Source organism: Nerophis ophidion, linkage group LG21, assembly GCF_033978795.1.
Source record: "Nerophis ophidion isolate RoL-2023_Sa linkage group LG21, RoL_Noph_v1.0, whole genome shotgun sequence".
NCBI classification, from domain to species: Eukaryota; Metazoa; Chordata; class Actinopteri; order Syngnathiformes; family Syngnathidae; genus Nerophis; species Nerophis ophidion.
In genome coordinates this window covers 32,541,432-32,564,146 of record NC_084631.1, presented here as the reverse complement: position 1 = coordinate 32,564,146, position 22,715 = coordinate 32,541,432, and the positions used below count along the sequence as shown (strand labels likewise).

The following is a 22,715-nucleotide window of genomic DNA, read 5'->3' as shown; positions in this document are numbered from 1 at the left end:
AATTAATTAATCAACTGGTTAGAATGAACAGTCCACAAGGGGTTTTTTCACGTGTTGGTGGAAGTCGATTTAATGTCTTTCATAGGTTTTAAAAATACTTTATCAAAAATTAATTAATAAAATAAATAAATAAGATAAATGATAATATGAATTAATAAATTAATTAATCAACTGGTAGCAGTCCACAAGTGTTTTTTTTTCACGTGCTGGTGGAAGTCGATTTAATGTCTTTCATAAGGTTTTAAGAATTGGAATAAATAGACAAGTAAATCAAATTAATTGTATAAATACAATGTAATTATTAAATGCATGACATAATGAACGAATTCATTGAATAAAATGAATTAATTTGATTAATTGAATCAACACAATTGTTTTGAAGGATTCAAAACACTTTAGAGACTCATATGGCTCTAAAGTGATTAACTATTGTTGATGGTGGTAAGCAGAAAGTGCATTGTGGTCACATGCAAACGCAACCACGCACATAAACTGCAAACGCAAGCCGCCTTCAGACCTTGAGCCCGTAATCCTCTTTGGAATCTCAACCTCCAGTTTGTTTCCCAATTACCTTCAGGAACTGTGATTATGTCGATGTCAATTCAAGCATTACCTGCCTTGACCCCCGTGTCTTCCTCTTTTTCCGCCCCTCTTTAGGGTTTGATTGGTGCCAAAGGCGACCGAGGTCCAATCGGAAGCCCTGGGCCAAAGGCAAGTTCTGAACCTTCCAGAACTCACCGAGTAGTCACTCCAGAGGTCCTTGTCAGAGTCTTAGATTATAACCATGCCGCTGATTTATTTAATGATGCTCGTTAAGGTGTTTCAAACTCTTGCTGCTGGGTTATTATATTTAGAACGTTTAAAACAAACAATCCGCTAAGTAACACATTCATGAGTCGTAGAACATTGTAAAAAATGTAAAACACCTCTGAAATGAAATGGAGTTAAAGCAATCTCCTTCAGTAATTACCGTATTTTTCGAACCATAGGGCGCACCGGGTGAAAAGGTGCCTTGCCGATGAGCGGGTCTAGTCAGGTCTTTTTATGTATTGTGATTTTTTTCTAAATATAAAATACTTCCTTGTGGTCTACATAACATGTAATGGTGGTTCTATGGTCAAAATGTTGCATAGATGATGTTTTACAGACCATCTTTAAGCCGCTTTCTGACAGTCACTTCAGTCCTGACCAAAATGGAACATCTCTCTAATAACTAAAGTTCCTTGGGTGAATAATGTAAACTCACTACACCGGTATGTTTTAACGCTTTCATGGCGAGTTCACTGACAGATATAAGTAAGAACTTTACACTACTTTATATTAAAAATGGCAACAGTGGAGGATGAATGTCCCATAACGTGAAGATAGAGAAAAAGATTAAACTTATTGACTACGGCGTCGCCACGGACTACAGTGGCGTACGTGCATGAATTTTCAGGACTTATGCAGATCTCAAATACACATAAGCAGGTACAAGAAGGTAAGAAAAGTTGGTTTTGCATAATATTGTGAAACAAAACGCCAGATTATATGTCCGCTAATAGGTGCCATTTTGCGGTCCTTGTACACACACCGGAGTATTACTTGCATCTCTGACCACGGTAGCCGTAAGCAGCTTCAAAGCCATACTAAAATATTGTTACATATTTTTGAGTGCCGTGTGTTATGGTCTTTATTTTCAATGGAACATTTAAAGTTTGGTGTAGTTTACTGCCGTCATATTGCAGTCTACAGGTATCTCTTATGTGTGACTGCCATCTACTGGTCACACATATTGTTTTATTGTTTAGTCTTTATTTGAAGGGACAATGCACATAAACATTAAGCTCTAAAACAGATATGTTTTGTACCAGATTATAGCTAAATAGCTCATTTCTATCTGCAGTCCCTGGCTACCTAATTTAAAGGGATACAAAAATCATGCAATAAAATTATGACAAGAAAATTGTACTACGGCATGTAATAAAATCAAGAAAAGTCTTGAAATGCACTTTAATGGACACATACTCATTATACAATCCAACCACACCTCAGTTACGTCATCACATTTGTCATCATTTATAAAACAACCATGATTTTAACAGACATACCTCACAATTTACAACAAAAATGCTCTCATGGATAAATATAATACACATTAATTGATGTACCATGAATTGATTTACGTGGACCCCGACTTAAACAAGTTGAAAAACGTATTCGGGTGTTACCATTTAGTGGTCAATTGTGCGGAATATGTACTGTACTGTGCAATCTACTAATACAAGTTTCAATCAATCAATCAATGTGTCAGACATAGTGTCCACCTTAGTGACTGTGTGAGCAGCTTTGATTGCTCCAAAGCCACTTTTTAACTTCAATTGTGAATTGTGACTTTTCAAGTGTGTTGTGATGTCATTCCATTTCCTTTATGGCTTCATATGAAAAGGCTGATATCATTACACCATGGACCAAATAAAATTGCGTCGAGGTCGGTAAGCACAACCAGAATTATTCCGTACATTAGGCACACCAGGTCATCAGGCGCACGGTTAATTTTTGAGAAAATAAAAGGATTTTAAGTGTGCCTTGTAGTCCGAAAAATACGGTACATTTCAATTAAATAAGGGTGGCAATCAGAAATGGTACCGTAATAAATAGTATCTCTTAAGTGTTCTTTGTTGTCAGCTATTGTTCTGTGTCATCTGCAGGGTCAGTCTGGTTTAAGCGGAGAGCCTGGCCGTCCTGTAAGTATGCCTTTGTGCTATATCTACTTTTCATAATAAGATCACTCGCAAATATTCAAGGCTAGCTCTGCTGTGGCGTAAATTAAGCGTTTGGTTCATGCTTGAATGCCTGCCCAGCTGTCCCCTCTTTGGGCGATGAGGTCATCCAGACGTGGCACACTGGCATCTGACAGCCCCTAATTAACTTCCCTAACGACCCTTGTCTATTGATATCATCAACATATCACCACCGGTGTCCTGGGGTTTAGCTGGCTGGGCTGTAACGCCGGCTATAACCACCGGGGAGAGCTCAGTCTCCATCTTGCACAGGGCAAGGCCTTTTTCTCCAGTCATGGTGGGGCAGAGGAGGGGTAGTGAGAGGGACACTCAATTACTTTGTTCCTAATCGCTTGCGAGCCAAATAAAGAACAAATGTAGCTAATTACCCTCCACGTTAACGATACTCGGGCATAACTGAATTAATGCAAGTGGTGTCCCTCTTTTGCACACAGGGAACCGGCCTACCCGGACTTGCTGTAAGTAACTCCGATGCTCACAATTGAGCTTTGTGGTTGTTAGTTGGAACTAATATTGGCTTCTTCTGTCCAGGGTGCTCCAGGGCCAATTGGTCTTCCCGGTAATATCGGACTAATCGGACCAAAAGTAAGTGTTTAAAAAAAAATAAAAAATAGGAGCAAACATGACTGAACTCCAGACTTAACATTGGGATTCTTCTGCTCGGTATAGGGTTTAATGGGACCACCAGGACCTCCGGGACTCCCCGGCCCACCAGGCAAGCCGGTAAGTACAAACCCTTTGTTTTGTGGCTAAATGAGCCAAAGAAAGTAGCAAGTCGAGGGTAATTATTCATGTATCTTTGAAGTGAAAGTCATTATACCAGGGGACCTTCAAGGGTAGGATACGAGCCAGGGGTCTCAAAGTCAATATACCGGAGGTCGAGTCAGGGTGAAGCTCGGCGCACGGAGTATTCATTTCAGACACTCGTTTTAACCACGTGACGACTTTTGTTATTCACTTTTACTGGCACAGGGGTCGGCAACCCGCCCTGATGCGGCTCAGCTGCGTATTTGCCGACCCCCACAATCTTTCCGGGAATTCCCGGATTTCAATGCCTCCTCCAGAAATCTCCCGAGGCTAACATTATCCCATTTCCTCCCTGACATTAATAATGAGGGTGTGCCGTCTTGGTAATGCCCTTAACGTCCTCTATTACATGTCGTCGCGCAGACTTTTACATCATCCATCCATCCATCCATCATCTTCCGCTTATCCGAGGTCGGGTCGCGGGGGCAGCAGCCTAAGCAGGGAAGCCCAGACTTCCCTATCTCCAGCCACTTCGTCTAGCTCTTCCCGGGGGATCCCGAGGCGTTCCCAGGCCAGCCGGGAGACATAGTCTTTCCAACGTGTCCTGGGTCTTCCCCGTGGCCTCCTACCAGCTGGACGTGCCCTAAACACATCCCTAGGGAGGCGTTCGGGTGGCATCCTGACCAGATGCCCGAACCACCTCATCTGGCTCCTCTCGATGTGGAGGAGCAGCGGCTTTACGTTGAGCTCCTCCCGGATGGCAGAGCTTCTCACCCTATCTCTACTTTTACATCATGCTATTTGCAAACCGGTCTGTCACATGCAGTATGTGGAATCTGATAGCACACGTTAGTGACTGCAAGGCATACTTGATCAACAGCCATACAGGTTACACTGAGGGTTGTAATATAAAATACTTTAACACTGTTACTAATATGCACCACACTGTGAACCCACACCGAACAAGAATGACAAACACATTTTGGGAGAACATCCGCACCGTAACACAACATATACACAACAGAACAAATACCCAGAATCCCATGCATTCCTTAACTCTTCCGGGCTACATTATCCACCCCCGCTACCACCAATTTGTGTAACGGGTCAAAATGGCTCTTTCAGTGGTAAAGGTTGCCGACCCCTGTACTAGCACCCAACCTGAGATATCACCCTTCTAGTGTTTACTTGATTCTCCTCTTTTTTTGTAAGTTGTCAGCGATCCTGTTCGGTCTTCTTGTAATATTTGTCTGCTCTTGAATTGGATTGGGCTGAAAATCATAATTTCCCCTCAGGGATTAATAAAGTAATTCTGATTCCGAAGCGGGGATCGAACCTGGAACCCTCCGTTGCTGGCACGGCCACTCTACCGACCGAGCTATGCCGCCTCAAATATCCATAAATTAGCCACACTTGTCTTATAAGCCGCCCGCAGGGTTCAAAGTGTAAGTAAAAAGTTGTCACTTGTAGTCCGGAATTTACGATATATGTCATGTCTTATTTTTCCCTCTTAAAAAGAATTCCTGGGACGTCGAAAAGTGGTTGATTTAAAAATGTCGTCATCTACAACAAAACGCCTGAATTTGGATTAATTTCATTCATAACACATGGACTTAGAAGGGAATTGTTGTACGTATTACTTCAGCATATTTACGTGCGCCCAGAAAATGTGTCCCCAGTCACAAGTGCAATACAAAATGTACAGATTATTAAAAGCATTTTTGGGGGGGGTACTTACCAACAACAGCTTTGTGTCAAACATCTCTGTTTCAGTGTCCAAACACTACAATGTTGCCTCTATCTCGGGGATACAAAGAATTGTACTGGCGACATCCGGTGGACACATTTAGAACAGCAGTTTTTTAAATTAAAAAATTCCAGCCAATTTTTATAGTTGGCAAACTCATCTCGCGGGCCGGATAAAACCTGTTCCATACGTTTGACACCTCTATTGTAGGGTATCTATTAGTAACAAGCGAGAAGGTATATTTTGTCACGTGACTGATTGTAAACACAGGCGACAAACTGAGGGGGCGTGGCTACAGGATAGAGGTGCCAAAGGGGGGAATGTTATTGGACTTATATCATTTTACATGACATTTTCAATGATAAAATTGTTGCTACACTACCACAAATTATTGCATCTTTTAAGGTTACCCCGCCTAATGACGGATCAATGTTCCCCTTGTACCTTTCAGGTAGGGCTGGGCGAAAGGGCTGAAAACTCTTATCACTATATACGTTTTTTATATTGATCGATATCGATAATTATTGACACTTTTTATGACTTATTGAAGTCATAATGCAGTAAAACAGTTTCCAACTTACCATGAATGCTAATTCTTTATGAGCAAGGGAGGATGATGGCTAAGGTTATAAAACAATTGCAGGAGATTGGAAGGTAGTTGGAGATTTGATACACTAGATGGCAGTAGTGTATAATCTATTGAACAATACAGTCTGACTGATTTTTCTGATCTTCTAGTGCAGACCTAGGCCACATACGGCCCCTGAGCTTTTCAATCTGGCCCGCTGGACATTCCCAAGTAATTATTTTTAGATCTTTAAAAAGATGGAAATTGTCGCTGACATTATGATGTGCAGTGATGTTTTCTAATGACCGTATGTCTTCTACTATACAAAGTATTTCAGTGGTTGGAATCTGCACTTTTGCATGATATACTAGTTACTGCGGTAATCTAATTAGTTACCATGGTAATCTACGTCACAGCCGCTCAGACGAGGCCCCAAGCATTGCGGATGGAGAGTTTTACAACAAAGTTCTAAAGCTGAGACGTATATCAGATGTATCAGATTGTAGGTGTTTGTTTTTGTTTACCCTTCGCGTTCATATTTCGCTGTTTGTTTGCATTTTTGTTGCGTTTTGCTTGATTGTAAAATATGTCGATTGAGAAGAGGCGTGACGTTCATATGATGTCATTATTGTAAATCCCACATTCTTTATTTTCATGTACATTCTGGGGGTCTCATTCAGTAAAAAAATTTAAGGCGGTCCGTCATAACATTTTTAGCATTAAATCAATCAGTATTGTGAGGTTTTGTATTAGTGTTCCTAAAAATCAGATAAACCGGCCCCCCAGATCTCTAAATTTGGTACCAACCGACCTCTACAAATTTCTCGGGACACATAATGGCAGGCCTCAAATTTTAACTTTTTAAGGTCAAGGCAAGTGTTGCCTTAACCTCTTAAGGCCCAAGCTGTTTGTTTAAATGCTTTTTTAAAATTATTTATCTTTGCTATTTGGACTAATTTGACCCTAATTAGAATAAAAACTAAGAATCATCTTTTGATATGATTTACTTAGTCCATAAGTACACAAACGTGTACTTCATGTTTAGTGACATGCTAATTCTTATTTTTACACTCTTTTTTTTTTCCAAATTCCATTGTATTTTATAAGTGTCCACATAAGCGGCCATAAGACCCCAATTCATTAGTGTACACAATTTATGTATATATATATATATACATGTGCATGTACATATGTGTATATTATATGCATATATATGTGAATTTGTATTCATTATTAATTAAAACTTGTTAGCTTTTTGATGCATATATCTCTATTTTTACATTTTGATAAAGGGAGGTATTTTTTTTAAATTATCTATTTATTTTTTTTAATTGATGTACATTTATATTTACATGTAGATGCTGTATCGGGAGGGATCCATTAAGAGTCTGAGCAGAAATATGTCGTATATACACACTAAAACCTTAACAAAATGATGTCACATGAATGGTTTTTGAAGTAATACCTTTGTGACATGGAAAAAAAAACACAAGAAATTAAAAAAAAAAAGCATAACGTTTACTTTTTTGATATCAATACAAATTCAAAGCAGTTTAGCTAATAAAGATGACGTCTAATACAGTGGTCCCCAACCACCGGGCTGCAAAATAATTTTTTACATATTTTTTTATTTTGTATTAAATCAACATAAAAAACACAAGATACACTTACAATTAGTGCACCAACCCAAAAAAAACCTCCCTTTTTCATGACAAAAAAAAAACAAAAAACACCCCAGGACAAATTATCAAGCGTTGACCGGTCCGCAGCTACAAAAAGGTTGGGGACCACTGGTCTAATAAACAAGCTTGGTTCTTCTCCAACGCCCCCTTGTGGTTCAGTACAACAGTTTAGCCAACAACAACAAAAAACAAGAGTGACACCTCTCATGCATACTTGCCATCTTCAGACCTCCGATTTAGGGTTGGGGGCGTGGTTTGGGTGGGAGTATAATTTACCAACTCGAGTATTTCATATATATATATATATATATATATATATATATATATATATATATATGAAATACTTGACTTTCAGTGAATTCTAGCTATATATATTTATTTTATTATATTTATAAATAAAATAAATAGTTGAATTTCAGGCGGCACCTATCAAATACCCAGTAATAAAAACACAGTTGTTCTACTAACTGTACTGTCCTTGCTGGTTACTAAAAAAAAAAAAAACCACTTACCTTTCACTATTTGAGTAACCTTTGTTCTGCCATTTGCGTACTGGCGAGAGTCACTTGCCGTCAGGTGCACAACACCACGTAAATCGTTGGCCAATCAAAAAGCAACCCCATAACGCTGTAGCCAACATTCACCAGGAGATGGCAACAGACAACATAGAATCACTCTATTACAGACGGCGTCGCCATGGCTGTAACTTCCTCGTTCTTCTACTTCGTATCCTTGTGTGTGCAGTTTTTTATTAAAATCCGTAGATGTAACGTGATTGGGCAGGCAAGCTGTTTATATAACAGGAAAGCGGACGTGAAAACAGGCTGTCCCCACTCATGTCCGCATGGAGCTCCGGCTGAATTTCGGGAGATTTTCGGGAGAAAATTTCTTCCGGGAGGTTTTTGGGAGAGGCGCTGAATTTTGGGAGTCTCCCGGAAAATCCGGGAGGGTTGACAAGTATACTCTCATGTTTATTGGGATAAGTTACACATCTGTTCAGTATTTTAACTTAAAAGTGTTTGATTGTGATGCATTAAAAGCCACAAAATGCAAGGGGTCCGTCAGACCCACAAACGCTGGCTGAGTAACAACAATATGAACACTACTCAAGGGTTAAATTGAGAAAGAAAAGCAAGATATTTGATGGAGATTTGAAGGTGTTGTGTCGGGCTGAATCACCGGGGTGTTAAAATCACCGAGCATGAATCTGGCACACATCCCCGCAGAGACTGCACACAAATACCCAGTTTTGAGTGGAGGAGGCTTTCAAATATATTTTTCCAGCAGTGGATGGACTCTCTCCGGGCGGGGTGGGGGGTGTTGGCGATGAGAGTGATGTTCCAGGCCCAGGGGAGTGTATTTGTTTAGCTTTAGTGCCGTCCCGAGGTAAATAAACCCCCCTATTAGATCAGTGGGCTGTCTTTTCCGACTGCAGCAGGAATACATCACCCCTGCACACATACTTCACCCCCGAACACCATCTATAAACACAAGACCAGGCAAAGGTGGAGGTAGAAATGGAGTGGACGCTGTCTGACCGCCATTGTCTCTCCAGGGTCCTCCCGGGAAGTTCATTGGCGGAGAGGAGGGAAGCGCAGATTTCCAGGTAAACCAGAAGCCTTGACGTGATTCTAAGCGTGCATTATGCTGATCCCGCTTCTCTCTCTCTCTCTCTCTCTCTCTCTCTCTGCAACAGTGTCCTCTCAACTGTCCAGCAGGACCCAAGGGCCCGCAGGGACTGCAGGGTGTCAAAGTGAGTGTCCTGCCTTTTCTTACAATTTAACAACAGCATTTAAGTGACATCTGATTTGAAAGATGATACTGTTCCAGTCTGGTTAGTCCCAGGCAAGTGGACTGGAACAACAGTACAAAAACACACACAAAAAAAGTGAAAGAAGAAAAGTCATTTGTATTCATAATAAGGATGTCTCAATCGACATTTCAGGCTCCGATTCCCATTTCATTTTTTTTGCCCTAAGATCCGATCTGATTTTGAGTCCAGATCCGGTGCTTAGAACCGAACATGTTTTATTGTAAGAGTAATGTTTTATTAGACAAACCTTAAAGCTTATCTTATTAAATGTAGAATTTCCTAGTAGTGTTTTAAAGTAGACAATGTTTTAATTAAGTCGATTGAATGTGTTTCATAGGGTTTAAAAAAATAAATAAATATGTAAATAAAATATTACATAATGTAATTACACAAACATTTTTTTAACATTAATGCAGTTGATAAATTAACAATGAAAAGTCTCCAGGTTTTTTCCTCCCAGTTTGGTGAAAGGCGATTTAATGTATTTCATAAGATTTAAAAAAATAAATAAATACAATTAATAAATCAATTGAATAAATCATACTATTATTAATAAATCCATTAATCAATTGGTAACAATAAAGAGTACACACAGGGTTTTTTGCATGTTTTGGTGGAAGTCGGTTTAATGTATTTCATAAGGTTTGAAGAATTATTAAATGAGAAAAAAATTAATAAAAAAATAATCAGTTAATTAAATGAGTATAAAAAAATTATCAGCTAATTAAATAAATAATTTCATTACATAATTTAGAAAAGTATAATTTATCAAACACATTATTTAACTGGTAGTGATTAAAAGTCGACAAGGTTTTTTTCCCCAAGGCTGGTGGAAATCGATTTAATGTGTGTCATAAATTTTAAGAAGGAATAAATATATAAATAAAATATTACATAATTTAGTTAGTAAAATTAACTAATTACACAAATTAGAAAATGAGTACATTTTTAAAAACTAATTAAGTTGATGAATTAATTAACCAGTAACAATAAAAAGTCTACAGGTTTTTTCCCCCCAGTTTGGTGAAAGTCGATTTAATGTATTTCATAAGGTTTTAAAAATAAATAAATACAATTAATGAATGAATTAAATAAATCATACCATGAATTAATAAATTCATTAATCAACTGGTAACGATAACGGTTTTTTTTAATGTTTTGGTGGAAGTCGTTTTAATGTATTTTATAAGGTTTCAAGAATTATTAAATTAGTAAAAATAAAATAAAATAAAAATAATTGGTTAATTAAATAAATAATTTCATTACATGATTTAAAAAAGTAATAATTTATTAATTACATTATTTAACCGGTAACGATTCAAAGTCCACAAGGTTTTTTTCCCCCAAGGCTGGTGGAAATCGATTTAATGTTTTCCATAGGGTTTTAAGAATAAATAAATATGTAAATAAAATATTATAAAATTTAACTAATGAATTTAATTGATTACACAAAATAGAAAATGAATACATTTTTAAAAACTAATTAAGTTGATGAATTAATTAACTAGTAACAATGAAAAGTCTACAGGTTTTTTCCCCCCAGTTTGGTGAAAGTTATTTTAATGTATTTCATAAGGTTTTAAAAATAAATAAATACAAGTAATTAATCAATTAAATAAATTATACCATGAATTAATAAGTTCATTAATCAACTGGTAACAATAAAGGGTTTTTTTCATGTTTTGGTGGAAGTCGATTTAATGTATTTTATAAGGTTTCAAGAATTATTAAATGAGTAAAAAAAAATAATAATAACAATCGCTTAATTAAATAAATAATTCCATTACATAATTTAAAAAAGTAATAATTTATTAAATACATTATTTAACCGGTAACGATTAAAAGTCGACAAGGTTTTTTTCCCCCGAGGCTGGTGGAAATCAATTTAATGATTTTCATAGGGTTTTAAGAATAAATAAATATGTAAATAAAATATTACAAAATTTAATTAATGAATTTAACTAAATACACAAATTAGAAAATGTATACATTTTTAAAAACTTATTAAGGTGATGAATTAATTAACTAGTAACAATAAAAAGTCTACAGGTTTTTTCCCCCCAGTTTGGTGAAAGTCGAATTAATATATTTCATAAGGTTTTGAAAATAAATAAATAAAATTAATTAATCAAATAAATAACTGATACCATGAATTAATCAATTCATTAATCAACTGGTAAAAATAAAGGTTTTTTTTCACGTTTTGGTGGGAGTCGATTCAATGTATTTCATAAGGTTTTAAGAATTATTAAATGAGTAAAAAAAATAATAATAATAATAATAATCAGTTAAATAAATAAATAATTTAATTACATAATTTAGAAAAGTAGTGATTTATTAAACACATTATTTAACTGGCATCGATTAAAAGTCGACAAGGTTTTTTTCCCCAAGGCTGGTTGAAATCGATTTAATGTATTTCTTTAGGGTTTTCAGAATAAATAAATAATACCGGTACCAATATTTTGGTAATGGTACCAAAATGTATTTCGATACTTTTTTTAACAAAAAAAATGACATTATTGGCTTTATTTTAGCCCAAAAATCTTACTGTACATTAAACATATGTTTATTATTGCAATTTTGTCCTTTAATAAAATAGGAACCATACGAGTGTTGTCCCGATACCAATATTTTGGTACTGGTACCAAAATGTATTTCAATACTTTTCGGTACTTTTTTATAAATAAAGGTACCACAAAAATGTCATTATTGGCTTTATTTTAGCCCAAAAAATCTTAGGGTACATTAAACATATGTTTATTATTGCAATTGTGTCCTTTTGATAAAATAGTGACCATACTAATGTTGTCCCGATACCAATATTTTGGTACAGGTGCCAAAATGTATTTTGATACTTTCCGGTACTTTTCGGTGCTTTTCTATACTTTTTCTAAATAAAGAGGACCACAAAAAATAGCAGTATTGGCTTAATTTTAGCCATTAAATCTTGTAGTACATTTAAGATATGCTTCTTATTGCAGTTTTGTCCTTCAATAAAATAATGACCATACTGATGTTGTAACCGATACCAATATTTTGGTACCGATCCCAACATGTATTTCAATACATTTCAGTTCTATTTTATCCTTTTTTATAAATAAAGGGGACCACAAAAAATGTCAATATTGGCTTTACTTTAGCCAAAAAATCTTACGGTACATTAAACGTATGTTTATTATTGCAATTTTGTCCTTCAATAAAATAGTGACCATACGAGTGTTGTCCCGATACCAATATTTTAGTACCGGTACCAAAATGTATACTTTTCAGTACTTTTCTATACTTTTTTTATAAATAAAGGGGACCACAAAAATTGCGTTATTGGCTCTATCTTAACCGAAAAAATCTTAGGGTACATTAAACATATGTTTATTATTGCAAATTTGTCCTTAAATAAAATAGTGAACATACTAGACAACTTGTCTTTTAGTAGTAAGTAAACAAACAAAGGCTCCTAGTTAGTCTGCTGACAAGTCATACCAAAGACTATAATAATATAGCGGAACCCATTGCTTCCCTGCTTGACACTCAGCATCAAGGGTTGGAATTGGGGGGTTAAATCACCAAAATTGGGGGTTAAATCACTAAAATTTTCTTTGGGCTGATGATTTTAGGTTGTCCTGAAGAATTTGGAGGTAATCCTCCTTTTTGAATGTGCCATTTACTCTCTGTAACGCACCAGTTCCAAGCTTCTAACAGAATGTTGTTGGTTTTCTGACATGGACTTGTTTCTTCAGCATTGTCCACACATTTAGTCAGGACTTTGGGAAGGCCATTCTAAAACCTTAATTCTAGCCTGATAAAACCATTCCTCTTTACCACCCAGAACACCCAATTGCGCCCAAGACCCAACCTACGGGCTGATGATTTTAGGTTGTCCTGAAGAATTTAAAGGTTTTTCATTGTCCCAAAGCACCAGTTCCAAGCTTCTGGTTGAAATTTTGACCACTTCTCTTGATAAAATTGGTGAAGTTCAGCTAAATTTGTTGGTTTTCTGACATGGACTTGTTTCTTCAGCATTGTCCACACATTTAGTCAGGACTTTGGGAAGGCTATTCTAAAACCTTAATTGTAGCCTGATTTAGCCATTCCTCTTTACCACTTTTGACGTGTGTTTGGGGTCATAGTCCTCTTGGAACACCCAACTCCACCCAAGACCCAACCTCCAGGCTGATGATTTTAGCTTGTCCTGAAGAATTTGGAGGTAATCCTCCTTTTTCATTGTCCCATTTCCTCTCTGCCAAGCACCAGTTCCAAGCTTCTGATAGAATAGTGTTGGTTTTCTGACATGGACCTGTTTCTTCAGCATTGTCCACACATTTAGTCAGGACTTTGGGAAGGCCATTCTAAAACCTTAATTCTAGCCTGATATGACCATTCCTCTTTACCACTTTTGACATGTGTTTGGGGTCATTGTCCTGTTGGAACACTCAACTGCGCCCAAGACCCAACCTCCGGGCTGATGATTTTAGGTTGTCCTGAATAATTTGGAGGTTTTCATTGTCCAAAGGTACCAGTTCCAAGCTTCTGGTTGAATTTTTGACCACTCCTCTTGATAAAATTGGTGCAGTTCAGCTAAATGTGTTGGTTTTCTGACATGGACTTGTTTCTTCAGCATTGTCCACACATTTAGTCGGGACTTTGGGAAGGCCATTCTAAAACCTTAATTCTAGCCTGATATGACCATTCCTCTTTACCACTTTTGACGTGTGTTTGGGGTCATTGTCCTGTTGGAACACCCAACTTCGCCCAAGACCCAACCTCCGGGCTGAAGATTATAGGTTGTCCTGAAGAATTTGGAGGCAATCCTCCTTTTTCATTGTCCCATTTTCTCTCCGTAAAGCACCAGTTCCAAGCTTCTGATAGAATTGTGTTGGTTTTCTGACATGGACTTGTTTCTTCAGCATTGTCCAAACATTTAGTCAGGACTTTGGGAAGGCCATTCTAAAACCTTAATTCTAGCCCGATATAACCATTACTCTTTACCACTTTTGACGTGTGTTTGGGGTCATCGTCCTGTTGGAACACCCAACTGCGCCCAAGACCCAACCTACGGGCTGATGATTTTAGGTTGTCCTGAAGAATTTGGAGGCAATCCTCCTTTTTCATTGTCCCATTTTCTCTCCGTAAAACACCAGTTCCAAGCTTCTGATTGAATAGTGTTGGTTTTCTGACATGGACTTGTTTCTTCAGCATTGTACACACATTTAGTCAGGACTTTGGGAAGGCCATTCTAAAACCTTAATTCTAGCCTGAGAAAACCATTCCTCTTTACCACTTTTGACGTGTGTTTGGGGTCATAGTCCTGTTGGAACACCCAACTCCGCCCAAGACCCAACCCCCGGGCTGATGATTTTAGCTTGTCCTGAAGAATTTGGAGGCAATCCTCCTTTTTCATTGTCCCATTTTCTCTCCGTAAAACACCAGTTCCAAGCTTCTGATTGAATAGTGTTGGTTTTCTGACATGGACTTGTTTCTTCAGCATTGTACACACATTTAGTCAGGACTTTGGGAAGGCCATTCTAAAACCTTAATTCTAGCCTGAGAAAACCATTCCTCTTTACCACTTTTGACGTGTGTTTGGGGTCATAGTCCTGTTGGAACACCCAACTCCGCCCAAGACCCAACCCCCGGGCTGATGATTTTAGCTTGTCCTGAAGAATTTTTAGGTAATCCTCCCATTTTCTCTCTTTAAAGCACCAGTTCCAAGCTTCTGATAGAATTGTGTTGGTTTTCTGACATGGACTTGTTTCTTCAGCATTGTCCACACGATTAAGTCAAGACTTTGGGAAGGCCATTCTAGCCTGATTTAGCCATTTAGCCAGCAAAGAAGGCCTTGCTGACGGCACACCACTGCATTTTAAAGGCCATTATTCCACATGCACAATGGTGGTGGTAAGCTACAACGGAATAAGTGTGTCTTCCGATTGATTGTCATTCATACACCAGTGTGGACGGCACTAGAGGAAAGGTTAGCGGGGTGTCTTGTCTCCGGTTTCTGGTCGACCTTCTCCACCTTCGCCGATGTAATACCTGCTGTTATGACGGTGCAACGCCATCTCACTGACTGCTTTCTAACTCTTGCTCTTTAGGGCCACAAAGGACGCCCCGGTGTTCTCGGAGATTCCGGCAGCATTGGAAAACTGGTAAGCTCCCATGCGCACTCTCTCATATTTTCACCCGACATTTAGAGAGCCGACAAAGGCACGGATTAGTCCTAATGAAGCCCCCCGAGGCGCGAGGCGGGCCGCTAATCTCTCTGCGGCAGTCAGGCCTGTCAGCGCGAGGGTGAGCCGGGATAAAAGGGCAGCGAGGAGCCAGGTACACGGAGGAGAGGGATGAGCCCGCTCCCCTCACCTCGCGCTATTAAACGCCGCTAATGAGCACACCGTCGACCCCAGGAATTAGCCACACAGAGAGTCTGCTGCCGGCACTTTGACGATGAAAACCCTAAAGAAGCCGCCTCTCCTTGTCTCGCAGATTAGAAAGATGGACTTTGGGACATACTTGGAAAGAACTGAGCTCTAGTTGTCCGTGTACCTGTTTGCACTGGACATCCAAAACAAAAATACGTTTAACTGCACTACCGTTACAATCACATGGGCAAAATGAAACAAGCAGCCGCTTTCTTTTACACGCTAAATACAAACATGAAACCAGTGTTATTGTTAACATATTTTATGTTTACTATTGTGTCACTTTAACTTACAACTGTTTTTCAATGATAACTTGAAAATTGATGGGTTGTGGTGCTAGCTAGCATACTATCACTTCTTTAAACGCTAAAAACACACACAAAAGCAGTCCTAATGTGGACATATTTTTGATTTACATTTGCGTCCCTTTGTTCAACTTACAACTTTCTTTTTATTCACTCTAACTTGCAAAAACTTTGAATTGTTTTTGCGCTGGGGCTAGCTAGCTAGCTAACTACCTCTTCTGAAATGTTAGAAGAAGCTGCTTTCTTTTAAACGCTAAATACAAACATGAAAACAGTGTTATTGTTCACATATTTTATGTTTGCTTTTGTGTGACTTTATCCAACTTACAACTTTATTTTCAATGATAACTTACAACTTGTAGTGTTCTGGTGCTAGCTAGCATACTACCACTTTTTTAACGCTAAAAACAAACACAAAAAGAGTGTTAATGTGGACATATTTTTGATTTACATTTGCGTCCCTTTATTCAACTTACAACTTTCTTTTTTTCACTTTATCTAACTTGCAAAAACTTGGAATTTTTTTTTGCGCTGGGGCTAGCTAGCTAGCTTACTACCACTTCTGAAATGTTAGAAGAAGCTTCTTTCTTTTAAACCCTAAATACAAACATGAAAACGGTGTTATTGTTCACATATTTTATGTTTACATGTGTGTCAATTTATCTCACAACTTTATTTTCAATGATAACTTAAAAAATGTTGTGTTGTGGTGCTAGCTAGCATACTACCACTTCTTTAAACGCTAAAAACACACACATAAGCAGTCTTAATGTGGTTATATTTTTGATTTACATTTGCGTCCCTTTATTCAACTTACAACTTTCTTTTATTCACTCTAACTTGCAAAACCTTTGAATAGTTTTTGCGCTGGCGCTAGCTAGAAGCAGCCACTTTCTTTTAAACGCTAAATACAAACATGAAAACAGTGTTATTGTGAACATATTTTATGTTTACTTTTGTGTGACTTTATCTAACTTACAACTTTATTTTCAATGATAACTTACAACTTGTAGTGTTCTGGTGCTAACCAGCTTACTACCACTTTTTTAACGCTAAAAACTAACTCAAAAAGAGTGTTAATGTGGACATATTTTTGATTTACATTTGCGTCCCTTTATTCAACTTACAACTTTCTTTTTTTCACTTTATCTAACTTGCAAAAACTTGGAATTTTTTTTGCGCTGGGGCTAGCTAGCTAGCTTACTACCACTTCTGAAATGTTAGAAGAAGCTTCTTTCTTTTAAACCCTAAATACAAACATGAAAACGGTGTTATTGTTAACATATTTTATGTTTACATGTGTGTCAATTTATCTCAGTTACAACTTTATTTTCAATGATAACTTAAAAATTGTTGTGTTGTGGTGCTAGCTAGCATACTACCACTTCTTTAAATGCTAAAAACAAACACAAAAACAGTGTTAATGTGGACATATTTTTGATTTACATTTGCGTCCCTTTGTTCAACTTACAACTTTCTTTTTATTCACTCTAACTTGCAAAAACTTTAAATTGTTTTTGCGCTGGCGCTAGCTAGCTAGCTTACTACCACGTCTGAAATATAAGAAGCAGCTACTTTGTTTTAAATGCTAATTACAAACATGAAAACAGTGTTGTTGTGAACATATTTTATTTTTACTTTTGTGTGACTTTATCTAACTTACAACTTTATTTTCAATGATAACTTACAGCTTCTAGTGTTCTGGTGCTAGCTAGCATACTACCACTTTTTTAACGCTAAAAACAAAAACAAAAAGAGTGTTAATGTGGACATATTTTTGATTTACATTTGCGTCCCTTAATTCAACTTACAACTTTCTTTTTTTCATTTTATGTCACTTGCAAAAACTTGGGATTTTTTTAGCGCCGGCGCTAGCTAGCTAGCTAACTACCTCTTCTGAAATTTTAGAAGAAGCTGCTTTCTTTTAAACGCTAAATACAAACATGAAAACAGTGTTATTGTTCACATATTTTATGTTTGCTTTTGTGTGACTTTATCCAACTTACAACTTTATTTTCAATGATAACTTACAACTTGTAGTGTTCTGGTGCTAGTTAGCATACTACCACTTTTTTTACGCTAAAAACAAACACAAAAAGAGTGTTAATGTGGACATATTTTTGATTTACATTTGCGTCCCTTTATTCAACTTACAACTTTCTTTTATTCACTCTAACTTGCAAAAACTTTGAATAGTTTTTGCGCTGGCGCTAGCTAGCTAGCTTACTAGCACGTCTGAAATGTTAGAAGCAGCCACTTTCTTTTAAACGCTAAATCCAAACATGAAAACAGTGTTATTGTTCACATATTTTATGTTTGCTTTTGTGTGACTTTATCCAACTTACAACTTTATTTTCAATGATAACTTACAACTGGTAGTGTTCTGGTGCTAGCTAGCATACTACCACTTTTTTAACGCTAAAAACAAACACAAAAAGAGTGTTAATGTGGACATATTTTTGATTTACATTTGCGTCCCTTTATTCAACTTACAACTTTCTTTTATTCAATCTAACTTGCAAAAACTTTAAAAAATTTTGGCGCTGGGGCTAGCTAGCTAGCTTACTACCACTTCTGAAATGTTAGAAGAAGCTTCTTTCTTTTAAACGCTAAATACAAACATGAAAACGGTGTTATTGTTAACATGTTTTATGTTTACATGTGTGTCAATTTATCTCACAACTTTATTTTCAATTATAACTTAAAAATTGTTGTGTTGTGGTGCGAGCTAGCATACTACCACTTCTTTAAACGCTAAAAACACACACATAAGCAGTCTTAATGTGGTCATATTTTTGATTTACATTTGCGTCCCTTTATTCAACTTTCAACTTTCTTTTATTCACTCTAACTTGCAAAACCTTTGAATAGTTTTTGCGCTGGCGCTAGCTAGCTAGCTTACTACCACGTCTGAAATGTTAGAAGCAGCCACTTTATTTCAAACGCTAAATACAAACATGAAAACAGTGTTATTGTTCACATATTTTATGTTTGCTTTTGTGTGACTTTATCCAACTTACAACTTTATTTTCAATGATAACTTACAACTTGTAGTGTTCCGGTGCTAGCTAGCATACTACCACTTTTTTAACGCTAAAAACAAACACAAAAAGTGTTAATGTGGACATATTTTTGATTTACATTTGCGTCCCTTTTTTTCAACTTAAAACTTTCTTTTTTTCACTTTATCTAACTTGCAAAAACTTGGAATTTTTTTTGCGCTGGGGCTAGCTAGCTGGCATACTACCACGTCTGAAATTTTAGAAGAAGCTTCTTTCTTTTAAACGCTAAATACGAACATATTGTATGTTTAAATGTGTGTCAATTTATCTCACTTACAACTTTATTTTCAACGATAACTTAAAAATTGTTGTGTTGTGGCGCTAGCTAGCATACTACCACTTTTTTAAATGCTAAAAACAAACACAAAAACAGTGTTAATGTGGACATATTTTTGATTTAAATTGGTGTCCCTTTAATCAACTCACAACTTTCTTTTTTTCCAACGATAACTTGGAATTGTTTTTGCGCTAGCGCTAGCTAGCTGGCTTGCTACCACTTCTGAAATGTTAGAAGCAGCAGCTTTCTTTTACACGCTAAACACAATCACGAAAACAGTGTTTTTGTGAACATATTTTATGTTTACATGTGTGTCATTTTATCAAACTTACAACTTTTTATTCAATGATAACTAGGATTTCTTGTACGCTAACTAGCATACGACCACTTTGCAACTGCTATCTTTTAAACGCTAAAAACAAACATGAAGACAATGCTAAACTCTAAAAACAAACATGAAAACAGTGTTATTGTGAACATATTTTACGTTTAAATTTGTGTCATTTAATCTAATTTACAACTTTATTTTCAATGATAACTAGGATTTGTTCTCTGCTAGCTAGTACACGACCACTTCACAACTGCTACCTTCTAAACGTTAAAAACAAACATGAAAATAGTGTTGTTGTGAACATATTTTACATTTACAATTGTGTCACTTTATCTAACTTACAACTTTTTTCAGTTATTTGTTTTGTGCTAGCTAACATATGACCACTTCACAACTGCTATCTTCTAAACGCTAAAAACAAACATAAAAACAGGGTTGTTGTGAACATATTTTACATTTACATCTGTGTCACTTTAACTTACAACTTTATTTTCAATGATAACTAGGATTTGTTGTGTACGAGCTAGCATGCAAACACTTCACAACTGCTATTTTCTAAACGCTAAAAACAAACATGAAAATAGTGTTAGTGTAAACACATTTTTCGTTTACTTTACGTCACTTCATCTAACTTACAACTTTATTTTCAATGATGACTAGAATTTGTTGTGTGCTAGCTAGCATACGACCACTTCACAACAGCTAAAGTCTGAAAACAAACATGAAAATAGTGTTATTGTGAACATATTGTATGTTTGCATTTGTGTCACTTTATCTTACTTACAACTTTATTTTCAATGATAACTAGGATTTGTTGTGTGGTAACTAGCATAGCGTTATTGTGAACATATTTTAGTTTTAAAATTGTGTAAATTTATCAAACTTACACCTTTTTTTCAATGACTTGTGTGCTAGCCATTTCACAACTGCTATCTTCTAAACTCTCAAAACAAACATGAAAACAGTGTTAGTGTGAACATATTTTACGTTTACTTTTGTGTCACTTTATCTAACTTACTAGTTTATTTTCAAAGATTTGTTGTGTGCTAGCTAGTATACGACCACTTCACAACTGCTTAACTCTGAAAACAAACATGAAAATAGTGTTACTGTGAACATATTTTATGTTTATTTACGTCACTTTAACTTATTTTCAGTGATAACTAGGATTTGTCGTATGCTAGCTATCTATTTTAATTTTATTTAATTGTTTATTTTTTCCATTTTCTTCACAACTGCTATATTCTAAACGCTAAAAACAAACATGAAAACAGTGTTAGTGTGAACATATTTTACGTTGACTTTTGTGTCACTTTAGCTAACTTACCAGTTTATTTTCAATCATTTGTTGTGTGCTAGCTAGTATACGACCACTTCACAACTGCTAAACTCTGAGAACAAACATGAAAATAGTGTTACTGCGAACATATTTTATGTTTATTTACGTCACTTTAACTTATTTTCAGTGATAACTAGGATTTGTTGTGTGCTAGCTATCTATTTTAATTTTATTTAATTGTTTATTTTTTCAATTTTCTTCACAACTGCTATCTTCTAAACGCTAAAAACAAACATGAAAACAGTGTCGTTGTGCACATATTTGACATTTAAAGGTAACAACTGCGAGCACAACTCATGTTTTTTCTCCTCCGCCAGGGAATCAAGGGAGAGGTGGGCATCTCTGGAGAGCAAGGCATCCCGGGGCCTCCTGTAAGTCTTTCAAGTGATTGTTTTGTCCTAGTTGTCTTAAGGCTGCCAGGGGTCAATGTCTCAATTTTTTGTTTTAAGGGTCCAATGGGCGTGAGGGGTTATCCAGGAATGATGGGCCCCAAAGGAGAGGCGGTGAGTCAGGCAACTTGTTTCTTCCTCGCATTACTTTATTGTCCACGCTCTCTTTCAAGGCAAAGGTTGTCATTTTTTTAGACGAGCACAGTAAAACCTGCCCCGCCGTACAAACATCATCCATTCCCAGCCAGGGGACGTATGGAAATGATGCCACGGCACATCTCTAATGAGTCAGGGTTATCTGGGTCCGCAGTGCCTCCACCTGTGGTTAATGATCCTCTGTAGCCATCTGTCTTACCGTTAACATTAGCCGCGTTAGCCCAGTTAGCGCCAGAGCCAAAACGGCTCCTCTGCTTTCTTTGTAGCCCTCATTACCGCACTAATTGCCCCTTTATCACAATGAAGAGTAGGCTACCTTGACCTCCCAGCGATTAACAGCACTTGTTTTGTGTTTCCCTTCCCCCAGGGACCACGCGGTTATAAGGGCATCAACGGACCCGTTGGGATTCCCGGACCTCCAGTGAGAACGCACACAAGCACGAGCTACACTGAGTAGTGAAAGTTGGGCATTTTTCTGTCAGGACGATGTACATTTTTCACTTTTGGAGGTAAAAGCCGAGCTGTACCGGAGGCGCGGCGCCACCTGTGCGTAAGGATAGTTTTGTGACACAGGTTAATGTGAGAATTAGTTAATAATCACTATATTTAGTATATATTTTCAGATTATCCACAATTCTTTATCGATTCTAAAAATCTAAAATGTATTTTTATTTTGTTTAATTGTATTTATTTTTTGTGTGTATGTATATATATATACAGTATATATATATATATATATATATATATATATATATGTATATATATGTGTGTGTGTGTGTGTGTCACACCCTGCCTCGGGTAAAGGTAATGTAACCTTTTCAAACCCGACTTCAAATCAAGGATGGCAAGGCTGGCAAGGCTGGCAGTGGTAATAGTTTACAAACATTTATTGAAAATCCCAAGAGGTGAACAAGAACAGGAAGACAAAGCACCCACAATCTGTAACAGTAATAAACAAAGGCAATATTAGTATCGTATTTTATACAGTGGGGCAAAAAAGTATTTAGTCAGCCACCGATTGTGCAAGTTCTCCCACTTAAAATGATGACAGAGGTCTGTCATTTTCATCATAGGTACACTTCAACTGTGAGAGAGAG

General features: G+C 36.8%; 1 protein-coding gene across 1 annotated transcript in view; it reads left to right on the top strand.

The window, feature by feature from the left end:
- Positions 1–22,715, top strand: part of col9a2 (procollagen, type IX, alpha 2) — a 317,373-nt gene that overhangs the window by 249,331 nt on the left and 45,327 nt on the right. The window contains exons 9-19 of the mRNA XM_061882494.1: positions 658–711; positions 2,691–2,726; positions 3,218–3,241; positions 3,315–3,368; positions 3,453–3,506; positions 9,083–9,133; positions 9,224–9,280; positions 15,436–15,489; positions 21,391–21,444; positions 21,523–21,576; positions 21,986–22,039. Coding sequence (XP_061738478.1) covers positions 658–711; positions 2,691–2,726; positions 3,218–3,241; positions 3,315–3,368; positions 3,453–3,506; positions 9,083–9,133; positions 9,224–9,280; positions 15,436–15,489; positions 21,391–21,444; positions 21,523–21,576; positions 21,986–22,039 — 546 coding nt within the window. The remainder of the gene's footprint in view (positions 1–657; positions 712–2,690; positions 2,727–3,217; positions 3,242–3,314; positions 3,369–3,452; positions 3,507–9,082; positions 9,134–9,223; positions 9,281–15,435; positions 15,490–21,390; positions 21,445–21,522; positions 21,577–21,985; positions 22,040–22,715) is intronic.